General features: G+C 40.2%; 1 protein-coding gene across 2 annotated transcripts in view; it reads right to left on the reverse strand.

The window, feature by feature from the left end:
• Positions 1–6,643: 6,643 nt before the first annotated feature.
• RERG (RAS like estrogen regulated growth inhibitor) overlaps positions 6,644–15,071 on the reverse strand; it is a 97,827-nt gene continuing 89,399 nt past the window's right edge. For both annotated transcript variants that reach the window (XM_038154241.1, XM_038154242.1), the window contains exons 4-5: positions 11,065–11,138; positions 6,644–10,469 (exon numbers count right to left, since the gene is read on the reverse strand). In XM_038154241.1, coding sequence (XP_038010169.1) covers positions 10,062–10,469; positions 11,065–11,138 — 482 coding nt within the window. In that variant the 3' untranslated portion in view covers positions 6,644–10,061. The remainder of the gene's footprint in view (positions 10,470–11,064; positions 11,139–15,071) is intronic.

The raw sequence follows: 15,071 nt of genomic DNA on the forward strand, positions 1-15,071 counted from the left end.
AAGCTTAGATTGAATATCCTGTATTCAAAAATTCATTTCTCTTGCCCTTCTTGAATATGGAATCATGTAGGCCTTGGACAAAGTGATCTTTTCAGGATGGTGAGCTGATTTCCTATGGACAAGGAGAAATTGTTAGAGGAGAAGAAACAAAGCCAGGGGTTGGAGATGACAGGGTTGATGTGCTTTTGACTTTCCTATTTACCAGAAATAGCTGTCATTAAAAGTAAGAATATAATTCTATTCCCTCTCTTCATCTCCTTACCTTTCAATATACAGTGCTAAGAAATGCTAATTATGCAGTTACCCTTTTCTGCAGCCCTTTTTAATGTAACTTTTCATTATTGTGAGCGGAATAAAGAGTCACCCTTTCTAATGCAGTGGTGTAAACGTGTGCACACTGCCGTCACAGGAAAATTCTTCAAATAAAAAGAGAAGTAATGAGCAACAGTGAGATTTTCTATTAGATTTTTTTCTGTGTAGAGGTCAACATTTAAAGTGTGCCAAGTGTGGTGATAGTTATTTGCTCAACGCTGGGTGGAATATATGGGGAAAAAAATAAATCTCTTGTTGCAAAGAACTCGATTTAGGAACTCTTCTGGTGAGTTTTTGAAAAGTATGGTTTTTTACTTAGCAAGCAAGTGATTTTTGGACTGAATTGGAGGGAGAATATAAGGGTAAAATAAGGGTAGAAAAATAAATAGGGTAAAAATAAGGGTAGAAAATAAATAAGGGTAATAAGGGTATTACCCTTAAATAAGGGTAGAAAAATAAAATACACAGGCCTTAAAAGATGTTATTGGTTTACTTACAAGTGTGTAAGACAGGTTGATGGACCCAAGGTGGGTGAGACCTTAGGGAAAAGCAGCTCAGTATGAGTTGCCAAAACCATTGAAGCCAAAATTGGCAGTTTTTGTTGTTATTTCTATTGGAAAAAATATAAATCTCAGATTTTTTCCAGGGGTGTCAGTGATCTGAAGGAATGACTGGACATGTAATTTTTGAGTTCATGTTTAACTGAGTGTAGAAGTAGGCAGGAAGAGAACTGCACTATGGGATTTATGGAGTGAAAAATGGAGATGACTGAAGGGTAGAGCTGTCTTTAGATTTTGGACAAGGAAGAACAACTAGAAGATTTACAACAAATAAGTTTTTATGATTAAAAAACCCTCCCCACTAGCTGTAGTATTTTTAATGTTCATGATGTGTTTTTAATCATCAAAAGAGAAAATAGTAGTTGGTTTGATTAAACATGTTGGTGCAGTTTAATCATTCTGGTAGGAATACTTTCCTTGTTTATTCCAGAGGAAGGGAACATTGGGTGTTGATAGGAGCTTTTCCTTTATTTTTAATGACTTTTTTAATTACAGGTGTCATCAGAGGGTCATCCCTTTTTTTCCATGGGAGAATGACTTGGCGAGCCTCTCAGAGGAGGGTGAGCTGACATCAAGTTCTCCCTTGTGCTGAAACAAGCCATGCCTCTTTAAAGAATCCAATATTGGTGTAAAAGAGAGGAATTGGTTGAAAATGCTATCTTGGAGCTGATAGGAGGATGGACTCACAATAACTACAATAAATAGTTTCAGCTTTTACAAATTACTCCCTATCCACTAACAGAATAAAGTCAGTAAATAAAAAAACAGAATAAAGTCCTTTTTAGACAGTTGGACAACTAGGCTTGGTCATGTCCACTTTGGTGTGGTTTCACTGAGGCATTTTAAAGGGGCTAAGGGTTAATAAATTATTGTCCCTTGTATCCAGGTGAGGGAGCAGAACTTAAAAGTAAAGATTCAGATCCCAAAGCTCCTGAAAGCATACTGGGAATTTTTTTTTATTAACTTCAGTAAACTATGAAACAGCCCTAATTCAAGATCAAAAGGGGTAAGTCTGAGGCAGTCTGAAAACTGAATGATGAAGGTGTTTAAGTAGTGAATTATTTTGTATTCTAGTCCTGTCCTGCTATGTATTTTTGAATATTTTGCAGTTCAGTGAAGTGCTTTTCAGCACTCTACTGAAACATTCACCAGTCTTTGGGAGTTTCTGAAAACTTGCTCTGACCTCTCCTGGAGTTTGCCATTGGTACATGTTCACTTCATGTAATTAGAAGCAGCCTATCCCCTTCCTGAAACTTGATAAGCACAATAATTTCATGTTGGAAACACCAACTTTTCCAAAAAAGCACTTTTTTGTGTTCAGAGTTCAGGCTGGGTCACAGAAGCCACTGGATCAAATCCATGAAGAACCATGTGGGAAAAGTGCAAGGCCTTTCTGACTGAGCTGAAATCCCTGCTGTGGCTGTAAATCAAACCCAGCTGACAGATTAAGGGACATCATCTGGAGCTGGTCAGCCAAATGGTGTGGCCAAGGACATTGATGTGGTAATTATTGTGATAATTCCTTTTGCTCATCTCTGAATATAGGAAATTGATTAGAGCGCGGTTGGTAAACTCTCACCGACTGACATCAGCTGTGAGATCAGGGCATGCTCTCTGCAGCTATTTAAATAAATGAACTTGTTTTCATAAAGGTCTGTGGGAGTCTGCAAGAATGTTTAAGAGCCCTACTGACCAGAAGTTCACAGTAGAATACCACAGAGTACACTAAATCGTGGATGAGCTCACAAAAAAATGGTTGGATTAGCTCTCTTCTTAAAATAGTTGTGAGAAATAACTCTCTTAAGCAGTTGTTGAGATATTTTCACTGAGCTCATCACAGTAAACTAAATTAAAGTGTGGTGGGGATTGTTTTTTTTTGGAAATGTTTTCTAAATGTTTCAATGTAAAACCAAAACCAAACTTACTTCAAATCCCTAAATTTTGCACTGACAATTTTTAGGTCTTTCCTTGAAGAAGACAAAGGCATTAAAACAGACCAGAATCTGGTGGAGAAAACTTAAGGTCAACACCCAGGAGAATATTGTGTGGCAGAACATTGTGTCTGCCATTTTATGGATGTCGCTTATGAATTTCTGTCTGCAGCCATTTCTAAAACCCCAGGAAATGTTCATGGGCTGCACAGGTAAATTCAACACTGTGATCTTTCAGTCTCCACATTTTTTTTGCCTTTTCTTTTTTTCTTCTTTTTTTTTCTGCTGACATGTGTTTGTGAAAATTGGAGTGATGGTGGTTGGAGTGGTTCTATTGGAGAAAATGATCTGAAACCAGGATAGTAACTCTGCTTCAGAATGGTAACAACTCTAACCTAAAGATCTGATGGTTGCTACCAAAATCCACCACCTCATCCGTCTCTTCTTTGCTCCCTGCAGTAATAATTATTTTTTTAAAATCTGAGTTTAAACTTCAGGTAACAGCTCATCACTATATGAAAATGTCAGTCCTTCACAGAACTTTACTTAGATTCTTGTCTAGGAGGTCTGAGGATGTCACTCTTCCCTCGCTTTCTGCCTCTCTAAACTTTGTCATTTCTGCTGCATTTTCTATTTTCTATTGAATTATAAACTTGTATGTTTTAACTCTATTACAAAGAAATGCTATCCTTCACTGAAATTCCCTAAAGCAAGTTGAAGGCTTTTTGCATGTATTATGGTTATTATATTTATTTATTATTCTCTTATTTATAGAGAGAAAAGAAGCTACAGGCAACTTACTGGTCTGTTACAAGAGGTTTAATATTTACAGAACTATCTAACGTTCTTTTGCTTTCTTCAGTTCTCACTGACAAAGCATTATTTTGTTTATGGATTTCTTTCAGGTACATAGTAAAACTATGTGTATTTTATTAATACATGTTAATAACATGTAATTAACATTAATTAATATTAATAACATTAATGTTGTAAATAACACTCACTGCTTTAGAATTTTTTCTATTCCAAAGAGGAGAAATACAACCTAAATGCAAAAGTGAAGTAATTTGGATTGAAGTAAACTTCTATCCCAGGCTGGAATTGAGCTGGACATTTACATGAGTGTGGTTTGGATTGTATCTGTCCTTAGGAGAGACAAGATTTTTGGATAGCAAGTGTCAGTGTTCAATGTTCTTGCACTGCCTTTGGTGAGGAACTGCAGAACTACTGAAAGCTCTGCACAGAGAAATCCTAAGAACAAAGAGAAAATTATTTGGACTTTTTAAAACTAGGCTTTTCTTCTTTTATTTTCTTTTTTCTCTTTCTCTTTTTTTTTCTTTTTTCTCTTTTTTGTTTCTTCTCTTCTTTTCCCTTTTTCAGTTTTCTTTTTCTTTCCCCTCTCTTCTCTCCTCTTGATTAGTTGAAAGATGGATATAAAGAACCTGGCATCAATTACAAATTCCATGCCTAATGTCTGTTGAACAATAATAATTTTATTCCTTTAGTTAAATTTGCAAAAAGAAATCCAAGTTAAAACCTCAAAATATTCTACTGTTTCTGATTATTTAGTTTGGTCAGATCACCTGTGTACCAGCACTGGTGTAAGAAATCTTACAATTGCTTTTCAGGAAAATGAGAATTCAACCTTTATTTGGATTATGTCCCTCTGGGGTTATTAATTGGGGTTTTTAATTTGATTTTTTTTTTTCATATCAAAACTTCCATCTGGGTCTCCTCGATATTCTTTGTAGTAATGACAGCTTTGACCAGGCTAGAGGAAACAGAGTGGAGAGTTAAATCATATGTGCTGACAAAGGAGTTTGATAAAAACCCTTATTTTTTACATTACTGATACATTTTTAGTCACCAGAACTTGCTGGATTTTAAACTGAGGCTCTGTAAATTCCTGATACCACATGAAATTTAAAAGGAATGAATGTGCAGGTTTCTTCTGTGAGGTATAATTTGAAGTCTGCCTGCAAATTGTTTTCAATTTTTATTTTTTTTTAATTATTCTGCATGTTAATATTTCATGACGGGCCATGGCTGCTCCGAGTGATGCAGAATATTTCAGTCTGGTTTAGGACTGGTACTTGACACAGCCATCTGTATTACAATGAGAGGTTCTCTTACTGAAAAAAAAAAAGTTATTTCCAGCTCTTCAGAGCTGCTGTGTTCAGTGTTACTAATTTATATCCAGAGGCATTTGCAAATATCCATCCTTGTGAGAGTGACCTCTGAGAAGTGATGCAGCATCTTTGCCCATGGATGTCAGAGTTTATTGACAACTCCCCAAACAACCAAACAAAACTCAAAATTACTTCATTTAATGTGATGGAAACAGCAAAAGACCAATGCTGCTTTGGGGAATCAATCTGGAAATGAAAGAGATCAATCCAAAAAGGCCAAACTCCCCTCAAATCCTCGGGATTGTTAAACAGCCAGCCGTGTGGATTTAGGGTTTCCTGCCAGTCTACTTAAACTGAAAATGGATAAAATCCTTCAGGTGGATGAGAGGAATTTGGCTGCCAGGGCTGGGCACCAGGGGCTTGACCCATCCCGTGCAAACCCCAGCAGAGCCAGCAGAGTCCTGCCCCAGCACTGCCACCTCTCCTCTGCTGCACTAAGAGCCTTCCCCCCGGGCAATGGTGCTGGCAGGAACCAGGCTGAGCTGGCCTCACACCATCATCACCTCCTAGAAACCTTGCACAGCGCTGGACAAGCTGCTGCTTTGTATTTTCATAGCCTGAGGTAATTAGGGCCTGGCATCTGTAAAGGAAATAAAATGCACACCACCGGAGTTTCTAAGATGACACTGTTTTCATTATAGGTTTAATTTTGCAAAGAGCATAAAGGCAGATACATCAAAATGTCAAGAAGCCTCTGTTAATTAAAGCCTCTTTTTTCTTTTTCTTCTTAAGATTTGCATATGTATTGAGCCATTGAAGAAAAAGATAAAAGGAACCCCAAGACTGTTTATGCATAGCCTTTATGACTGCAGCTACTTATTTGCAGGAGACATTATTTTGACTGGAGCAAAATAATGTTCTGTGGCTTGACAGAGCTCAAGGCTGAGTGCTCCAGAGGCAGACAGTGACTGGTGTTGGGAGGTTTCACCTCCCAGCATAGATCCTGCACCCAGATTTTATGCAGTGCTCTGCCTGTTGTGACATTCTTATACCCCCACTCCTGTTCGTCGTGCTTTGGTTTGCCCAGGTTTGGGGAAAAAGAATGGGTTACAGCTCCCCTCTGCAGTGCTAAAGTTTCCCCTGCTACAGCTTAATACCCACACTCTGTTTGATTATTTACCATTCATATAATGTACCTTTCATAAGGTACAAATTTTCTACCTCCTCCTACCAGTGCATTACCCTTGGAACACGGGCGGAGTTGGCAGCAGGTGAAAAGTTGCCTCTGTCCAAATCACCAGCATAAATCTCCCAGACTTCTTATCCCAGGATTTCACCTCAGAAGCTTGGGATCAAGGTCTGTGTTATTTAGTTGACAGGACAGCTTTTGGTGGGTTTCACTGAGGTTTGTTAATTACCCTGTAACTTTTTTCATCAGCCTTGAAATAGTTAGCAAGGACATTTGGGGCCGTGCCTCACTGTAGATGCTGTTTGACTTCTCTATTCCAGGACTAACAGCCAAATAAGTTCAAATGAAATGATCCAAATTTTATGGTGCTTATTCTGGTAAAATTCACTGTTTGTTTTCCCTAGATAAAGAATAAATAAGAACCAAATCAGAGCTTTTGAACTGGCCCCTTAATAGCTGGAAGGAACACTGGAGACATCTAATGGAAGATCAATATTTGAGAGTTCAGTACAGAAAACACTATATATTTGCTTTTTCTTTTTTATTTTTTTCTTATATATTATCTACAAGCACAAGCTTTCATATTTTTTAATGTAAAAATGCATACAGATCATTATATATATAAAAATCAACTAGCCTTGTAGCAAACTGCCAGATCCAACTATCCCCAGGTTGGGGACAACCTGTCTGGATCCAGGTGCAAATCCAGTGGCTGATCCTCACTTCCATCTGTAGTTGCACCAAACCCCCAGATACAAAGATTCTCAGAGTTCTAGGGAAGTTTTGGGTCCTGATCCAGGTCTTGCAGCATGGGCATGACTAACTCTTCATCAATTGAAGATAAATATTTAAAAAACTTCATAAATGACAATCAACTTGTTGAAGGTAACAAGTATCCCTTTCACCTTTCCTCCCCATTTTTATCTTCTTTCCCGTCCTCTCTCTGCAGAAGTGGCAGAGGAGAGAAATTCAATGTAAGTGTCACATACACACACTTAAACAGCAGCAGGAGAAAACTGAACAGAAAATTCAACAGAATTGAATCTGCTGATGTCTGCTGCAGAAAAGGCTACTGAATGTGGGTTCATGCTGCACTCAGCCTTTTCAATGCTTGGGCAATTTTGGGCTCAATTTGCACATTGTGGGAATATGGCAGATTTATAATATATCCAGTAATAGGTTGCAACATGATGGGCAACAGTAGATCAAGTTGCATTTAATGCTATGCACTGCGTATCAACAGAAATGGCTTAGAGGGAAACAAAATAATGAGGAATTAATTAAAGAAGTTTGTGTTAGTTTTGGAGGAAAGGTCACAAAATGGCAGCCTCCTTTCTGACCAAGTGTTTATCTCGTTTGGCAGTTTTCAAATTCAGTCTTTGCAAAGGAATGTTACTATTTTTATTGGAGGTTCTTTATGTAACAAGGGATGTTTGCACAGTGGAACATTTTATTTTCACCAGGATTTTATAATTTATCCACACAGATGTTATTAAGGAGATACAATTTGCTGGAAATCTTTCGGAAAGTATGAGGGCCGTAACTTGGCCTCCCCTTCCTTTCAACTCTTCTCATATGAATATGATTAATTATTTTCTCTTGTCATTCATTTAGAACCTTTTTGTATTTTAAATGCAGCTCCAACCTGAACCCCAAGAAAGGATTTTCAGATAAAAGAACTGCTGAGATTTTCTAAGAGGGATGAACCAATTGCTTAGCACACCAAAGTAAAGACATGACTACGTTGCCATGGGATTGCAGGTAAAGATTTTGTTTACTTTGTGCACCAGCAGTGATTTGAAAGATAACAGAACCTCAGCGCTTCAACTGAAAAATGCTCACTCTGGCTCCTAATGTAACTAAATTGCTGGCAAATTCAATCCCTCAGCTAAAGAATTCTGCTTTGTGCACAGGCACTAGCTCGCTTCTTTACACTTGTGTTGATTCTACAATACTAAAAATGGCAAAACCACTATTTCTCTTTTTTTTTTTTTTTCCTTTTTTCCTTTTTAAAAAAAAGTTTATGGTGTGATGAGTAGTTTGGGAATGAGTGTGTCACAGAGGCCTGTTGCAAGAACCCCCTGCCCAGAAGAACGTGGTGGAATTTCCATTGCAGTGTGTCCAAATGATGTACAGCAGCACATGTGAACATGAGGACCAAAATATAGACATTAATTCCAGGACAGTGAAATGAGTTTTTACCACCTAGAATGCAGAAGCAGAGAAAACAAACAGCCCAAATAAAATATACATCTGAATGTGATGCTCTTTGCTGGTTGGGTAAAAGTGAAAGTTTAAAAAAAAAAAAAAAGGTACTTTGGTAAAATATCTTTAAGTGAATGCTTTTAATAGGAGTCATAATTTGGAACTTTTCTCTGTTCACATGGCCTCTTCAGCCTGTTCCACCATCTATATGGCTACCTGTAGCTTTACAAAGTGCTAGCCAGCTAGATTTACTCACTTTCCTACATCTGTGGCAATTTGAATTCGATAGGCTTTTGGAGTTACTTCCTCACAAATAACCACATGAAGGACAAAACAGTGGAGAATGAAGTCGTAAGCAAATGCTCCAAGAGGGCTGTTCCCCAAAGGAGAACACTGCTAATTTGTCATCCCAGCCCTTGGCTGTGGTTCTACATGTTGATAGTCTGAGCTGCCCAAAGGGATGCTACACCACTGCTGGAGACCAGCACAATCTGATTTAAAAGCTTCCAATCTTGGTTCTTGCATCTTTTAGCAGTTAAGGAACCATCTAGACAGGAGGCAAAACATGGCTTAAATGAGATGATGAGGGAGAAGGAAAGCACTGGACACCTTTTATCCCAGGCACCAAAATCTGATAAAATGCGTTTCCACCTCAATGTGCCAGATAAAAGTCACAAAAAACCTGCACTGAGCAGAGCCCCAGAGTGCTCCAAGCAGCATCTGGGAATTTAAACAGCTGAAAATTATGGTCTTTTGATATGGTAGAGGCCATTCAGATCTGATTTACGTTTGGGCTTAGACTTTAAATACTTGCCTTCCCAAGGATTCGGTTCCTCTTCGGTATAAAAGAGACTAAGAGGAGCTACTTGGATTGAAAAACAAAAAGACCTGAAAAAAAAAATCTAAAAACTATCCATAGCTACATTAATAGTAATATGGTTCTTTTTTTTTTCAGTTTCCCAACACACATACTCCCATTTCCCCAAGCACAGTACAATGCTTTGAGGGGGAAATGGTAAAATGCTGCTGGACTAGATGATTATTTCTGGAGAACTCAGAAGTTTCAGAGGAGCTGGAAAAGCAGCTGAACTTTAGCTCTCTTGAAATGTGTGTCTAGCTGACTAAACACTCCAGGAAACAGACCTTTCCTATATTTTTTGCATACTTTGCTAAGAACATCAACACTCATGGATTTGACAAAAATAACAAGGAAGGAGTGAAAGCATACAATGAGCCAACTCAGAGCTGGTGAAGGTGTCAGGTGAACTTTGTGTTTCAGCACAGCAGCCTCTGCACGTATTCAGTCCAGGAGAACACCAGTTGTGATGGTTGTTGATGGACTGAGGGCTGAATCTTACTCTCCAATGGCTACTGAGCAGCTGTCTGGCTGGAAGTGATGTTTAGGCACTACTGACTTGCAGGGGATTGGAGCTAGCCACGTAGAAGCAGAAGATTCTCTTTTGGTTGCCAATCCCCACAACTGTCTAGTCATTTGGAGTTCATTTGGTGTTTGTTTTTTTTTTTCCCACATTAGTCAGGAGCAGTGTGGCTAAATACATTTCAAAACAGGAAAATAGTATGATTCCGTGTTACTCAAAAAAAGTGGTGGTGTTTGTCTTTTTGGGTTTCTTTTTCTTCATTGCAAAGATTTGACCATTTCTCATTAAACGCGCTCTGCTTGCCCCATTCAAGCTCACATGCTCTAAAATTCTTCTCTGGCTTAGGACAGCTCTTTTTAGCTGCTGATTTTGGTGAGCATCTTATTAATGGCCTGCTTGACATGGGTGGTGGAGCTTCGCCTCCGAGTCTTGCCCTGGACCATCTTGCGGCGCCGCACCTCCCGGCAGAGCTCGTAGAAGGCCTCCATGATGTTCCCCTCTCCCGTGCAAGCGGAGCACTCGTAAAAAGCACACGCAAGTTCCGTGGCCAGCTTTTCACCTTCCTCCGTGCTGACTTGCCTGGAGTGATCCAGGTCTGCTTTGTTCCCCACCAGGATCAGGGTGACGTTTTTGGGCTTTTTGACTTCATCCAACAAGTTCTTAAGCGGCAGCATTTCCTCGAAGCTGCCTCTGTCCGTGATGTCGTAAACCAGCACGAAGCCCTCGCCCCATCGCACGTGTCCCTCTTTCTGAATGGCATCCTCCTGTTGGAAAAGACAGAAGAACGCCTTAGGAATCTGATTTATGAAGAAAACAGCAGGCCTTCAGGGAGGTGCTGGTCCTACAAAGCTGTGTGCATCTGCTTTCCCCTATACTTTGCTCACATCACCTTTTTTATCACATGGCACAGGAGATCTATTCCACCCAGTGCCATGATCTTCCCAGGCACGTGCACCTGCCATGTTTTAAAAGGGAGACCTGAGGATGACAAATCTGCTCTTCACTCTAGTGGGAATAAGTGGCTGAAGTCGTCAAGTCTCATCACCTGACTGTAGAAATATTCTGTGGCGTTGTGCCTTCTTGCTGGGCTGGCCCTGAATGAAAAGGTGTGGCAACAAAATAATTTTACCCCCCAGAGTAAACCCCTTGACTTGTTTGTTCTTCCAAGCAGGATCCCTTGCAGAAGGATGTGGATGCAGCATGGGGGAGGAGAGAGGGGTTTCTGCCCAGAAGCAAATCTGTGTCCCCAGAGTAGGGCACACCTGCCAGCCCCTGCACTGCTGCCACCACCCCAATTTCCTGCCTTGCTGCACCCCCCAGCCAAGGCACTGGGTAGCAGCAGCACATGCACCCACGCACCTGGCCAGCTGTGTCTAGTATCTCCATGGAAACCACTTCATCATCAATGGTAGCTTGGTGACGGTATGTCGACTCTAAAATAAGAACACATGTTGGGAAACGTATTAAAAGAACGTAATTTTCTTTTTTTTTTTTTTTAAATCTTCCTCACAGATCTCCCAGCACAAGAGCAGACATGTGACGTGCAGTTTGGCTAAATTTTCTTTGCTGGAGCTCTTCCAGCCATCCTGGAGCATACTCAAGTCCTCTTTTCTAAAACAGCAGCACTTACCTCTCTCCATAGGGCGCAACCTTTACTTTCCCATGGGTTAGACCTGCAAAAGCCTGGTGGATGCTGCAGTCTGCACCCAACAAAGGACAGTTTGCTGTGGCAGAGAGCTCTGCAGAGCTGTATCCCATTTTTCCTGTTTGCTCCCAGAAAAGGCTGCTACCTTTGGAAGACAATACCACAACTCTCAAGGTATCCAGCTCAACAGACTGTCACTGCATAGCTTGTTGATCAAAACCAGTATGGGTGCAGATCAAGGAACCCAACCACTAAGCTCAGGCCTTATACTGTGCAAAAATTACAGACCAGTTAGGTATGTTAGGAATGTGTGTTTTAAACATGCTGAAATCATCACATTCCCCTCTTCTAGCAAGGGATGAAGCAGTGATTTCCCTGTTTATGATTTACAAGGATAACCAGTGGGCATTAAGCATTTACACTATGGAAAAATAAGAACCAACAACACTATTTACTGTCCCAGGTTTTGGAACCAAGCAACTAATCAGAAAACTAATGACAAAGCAGCTTGCTTTATCTTAATAAGCTGATAAGCTAAATTTGATAGCATTTGACCTAAAATGTGGAAAACTATCTGTGCTAACATTCAGATTTATTGCTGTTGCTAGCTCACAGATGTCCTATATCAAAAGACAAATATGCATGCTGTAAAAGTCTGGCCAGTGACTACGAATGCTTTGCATTGTCAGAGACACAACTCTTTGATTTGGTGCAAATCTCTTCAATAGGAACAAAGGATATCTTTTTAGGAAACTCATTTCTTTAACTTGAACTTCTGGAAGGGCTCGTGTTTCGTGAATGCCTGTTTTCATTATTCACTCAAGAATGTCACCTCTTCACACTCAGGAATGTTTCAGTGCTGTCAGTGCTGCAAACAGTCTCTCCCCAAACCAGAAATGTCACTCCCTCCCTGTGCCACCTTAATTGCTTTAACAGCCCAGCTGTCTCCAATAGGGACAAATGGCCAATTTACTTGGGCAGATGGCAAGCGAGCTTGCTGTAGGGTTTCAGGCCATGAAGACTGGGTTTCTTAGAGGCTCTAAATACCCCTTCTGGATGGTATTTCCTGGTTGTTGAAGGAGTTGGAGTCTCCCTTTGTGATCCTCAGGCCACACCTACACAGCAGAATGAGGTATGTCAAAGTCCCTTGGTGGAATGTCTTATCTGTGCCTTCCACACACCCTCCTGGCTGCAGCAATTCCCTCGGGGAATGCAGAAAAAGCAGGAAACTCTGGTTTGGTGCTAGAGCTGCACCTTCAATGAGTTATTTCAGTGCTGGGCTGGGATTCCCTGTGTAGTACTCCAAGCTCCAGGTTATTTAGGAACTTCTGCTCTGTTGCTTTGGGGGAGGGTGCTGTGCAGGAGAGATGGCTCTCTGAGTAAGCAGTGTGATTTTAGCTCCTTACTCGCTAAGGCTTTGCAGTGCTCATTTGCTTTCAGCCATCTGGCTCTGCTTGACAAGTGGCTGCTGAGAATTTTTCCACAGAACCTGAGAAAGTGCTCACCCAGCCGTGACTGCAGGATATCTGTGAAATGCCCTCAGGAGGGGGTAGGCCATCCTGTGAGATTTGTAATCATATAATAAAATTATAATATCTAAAAAGAATATCATATAATAATATGATAAAATTTGTAATGATATAACAAAAATATAATGTATAATGAATCCTTGAGATTTATTCTCCCTATGAAATGGGAGAATAAATCTCAAGGAATAGACTTTTGCTCACCATGCAAAAGCAGCATGAATCTTAAATCATACTTAACTTCTCAAAATAGGACTCTGGCAGCACTTTATGTTGCAAGTTTAACTTGCTTTGGCTGCTCCTGTTGGAATGGAATTTGATCTTGGATGAGTAGCACCGATTTAGGTCAGATTCATGTAAATAAATCTTCCTAAATGTGTGTCTGCTCCCGTGCTCTGGAATGTGTGGTAGCTGGGTGAATTTTAATGAGGAGTGTAAAACAGCTGGATGTTGAAAGCATTCTTGGTGTAATCACAGACATGGCTTCTCCTTCAAGGGAACAGAAACATCTGAAGAATCTGGTTGTCTTGTAAATTATGAGCCCTGAAGATGTGAGTTCCAATCTGCTCACATTGATCCCGTGGTACATCACAAAAACATTTGCTTTGGGATTTATTCGTATCATTTTCCTGGTGGCACTGCCTTTTTCCTTTTTTTCTTTTTTTTTTTTTTTTTTTTTGAGACGTGCAGGCAGAGAGTAACTACAGGGCTTGAGATAACTGCTGGACCCCTGACAGAAACAAGCCACTGACCACACAGGTGTCTGTGTCTCAGCTGAGCACTCTTGACTCCTATTAGAGTTGATGAAATAAAATAGATGCTGGTGGATATGGCTTGTCTGAGCTCTCTCCTGGAATGAGCTGCACCTCATTCAATTTTGGAAAGTCCAAAATTGGACAGATGAATCCAGACTGTAAAAGTCTTATGCTTGCATCATCATGGTTAAGTAGAAAAAACAAGATGTAGCACTCTACCAGCAGCTCCCAAGATGATTTTAGGCAACCTTCTGCACTTCAGACTTTGGTTTGCACCAGGTGTTGCCTATTTATTCTACCTTTAGCTATGTGGGCTGAGCCCCCAGAGATGCAACAGACACCACAGAGCTGTGCTTTGCTCACAACAAACTTGGTGTCAGAGCAGAGTTAGGGAGCTGCTGTGCAGACTGAGCCTGCCTGGATCTGGTGGTGCTGTGGAAATGGATTGATTTATTTGCCCTGCTTCACTATAAATATGTAAATCTGACCTGTTGTTGCTGTGCCTCCAGTCATATTCCCAGTCAGAGGCTCAAAGGTGTGATGAGTGTGGCTCTGAAGGCTGGTGCCAGATTTCAGAGTGGCTCCTGGTCATAAAGCTGAAATCCCCCAGCACTCCTGCAGTGCAAAGCACTCTTGGCTCTCATGGTTCCATTGGTTGAAAAATTCAGGTTTATTTCAAGTATATTTAGAGCTGTCAAAAGGCCTGAGAAACAAGTTGGAAAGTGGCAGCAGTTGCTTTGGTTTTGAGCCACAGTAATTAATTAATGAATTAATCAAATTACCATGGCTGCTCAATAATTGAAGAAAAAAATTATTTTGCAGGGAAAAAACCAACCTCCCTGGGGGCTCTTGGTGTTGATAAGCATATTACAAATATCTCTATTCTTCTGAGCAGTATGATTAAAAAAATACAGGAAAAAACCCTACTTTTATAGGGAAAACTTGAAGCCCATGACCCACAGACTGTCTATGGCTGAAATATTCATTCAGTCACAGCTTGATCACATCACATCCTGGCACTATGCTTACTGTGACATTTTAAACAGAGTTTTGGCCTATGAGACTTGCCTGGTCATCTCTCAAACCTTTGTTTTGTCCGGGACTATCCTGTTTTTCTGAGTGTATTTGTTCCAGAATATTGTAGTTTGTAGAGAAAAACTATTATCTGGAAATTAATTTCTGGATTTTGACTTATATTTGCAGTGATGTAAAAAGTTTTAGTGACGTGAAAAGCTGTTTTCAATACTTGTTTATGTTGAACCAGCAATATATATTGGGCTATATCACAGCTCTAGAAGATAATATTTGCATGGAGGTGTTTCTTGGTTTTAGGAGTAGGTAAATCAGCTGAGATGGAGCAATAATATTTTACTGGCACACTTAAGCCAGCCTGGTCTCTTGGTTGCTTTTAAGTAGAGGGACACTACCTCTCTTTCCATA

This window comes from Motacilla alba, chromosome 1A (assembly GCF_015832195.1).
Source record: "Motacilla alba alba isolate MOTALB_02 chromosome 1A, Motacilla_alba_V1.0_pri, whole genome shotgun sequence".
Lineage (NCBI taxonomy): Eukaryota > Metazoa > Chordata > Aves > Passeriformes > Motacillidae > Motacilla > Motacilla alba.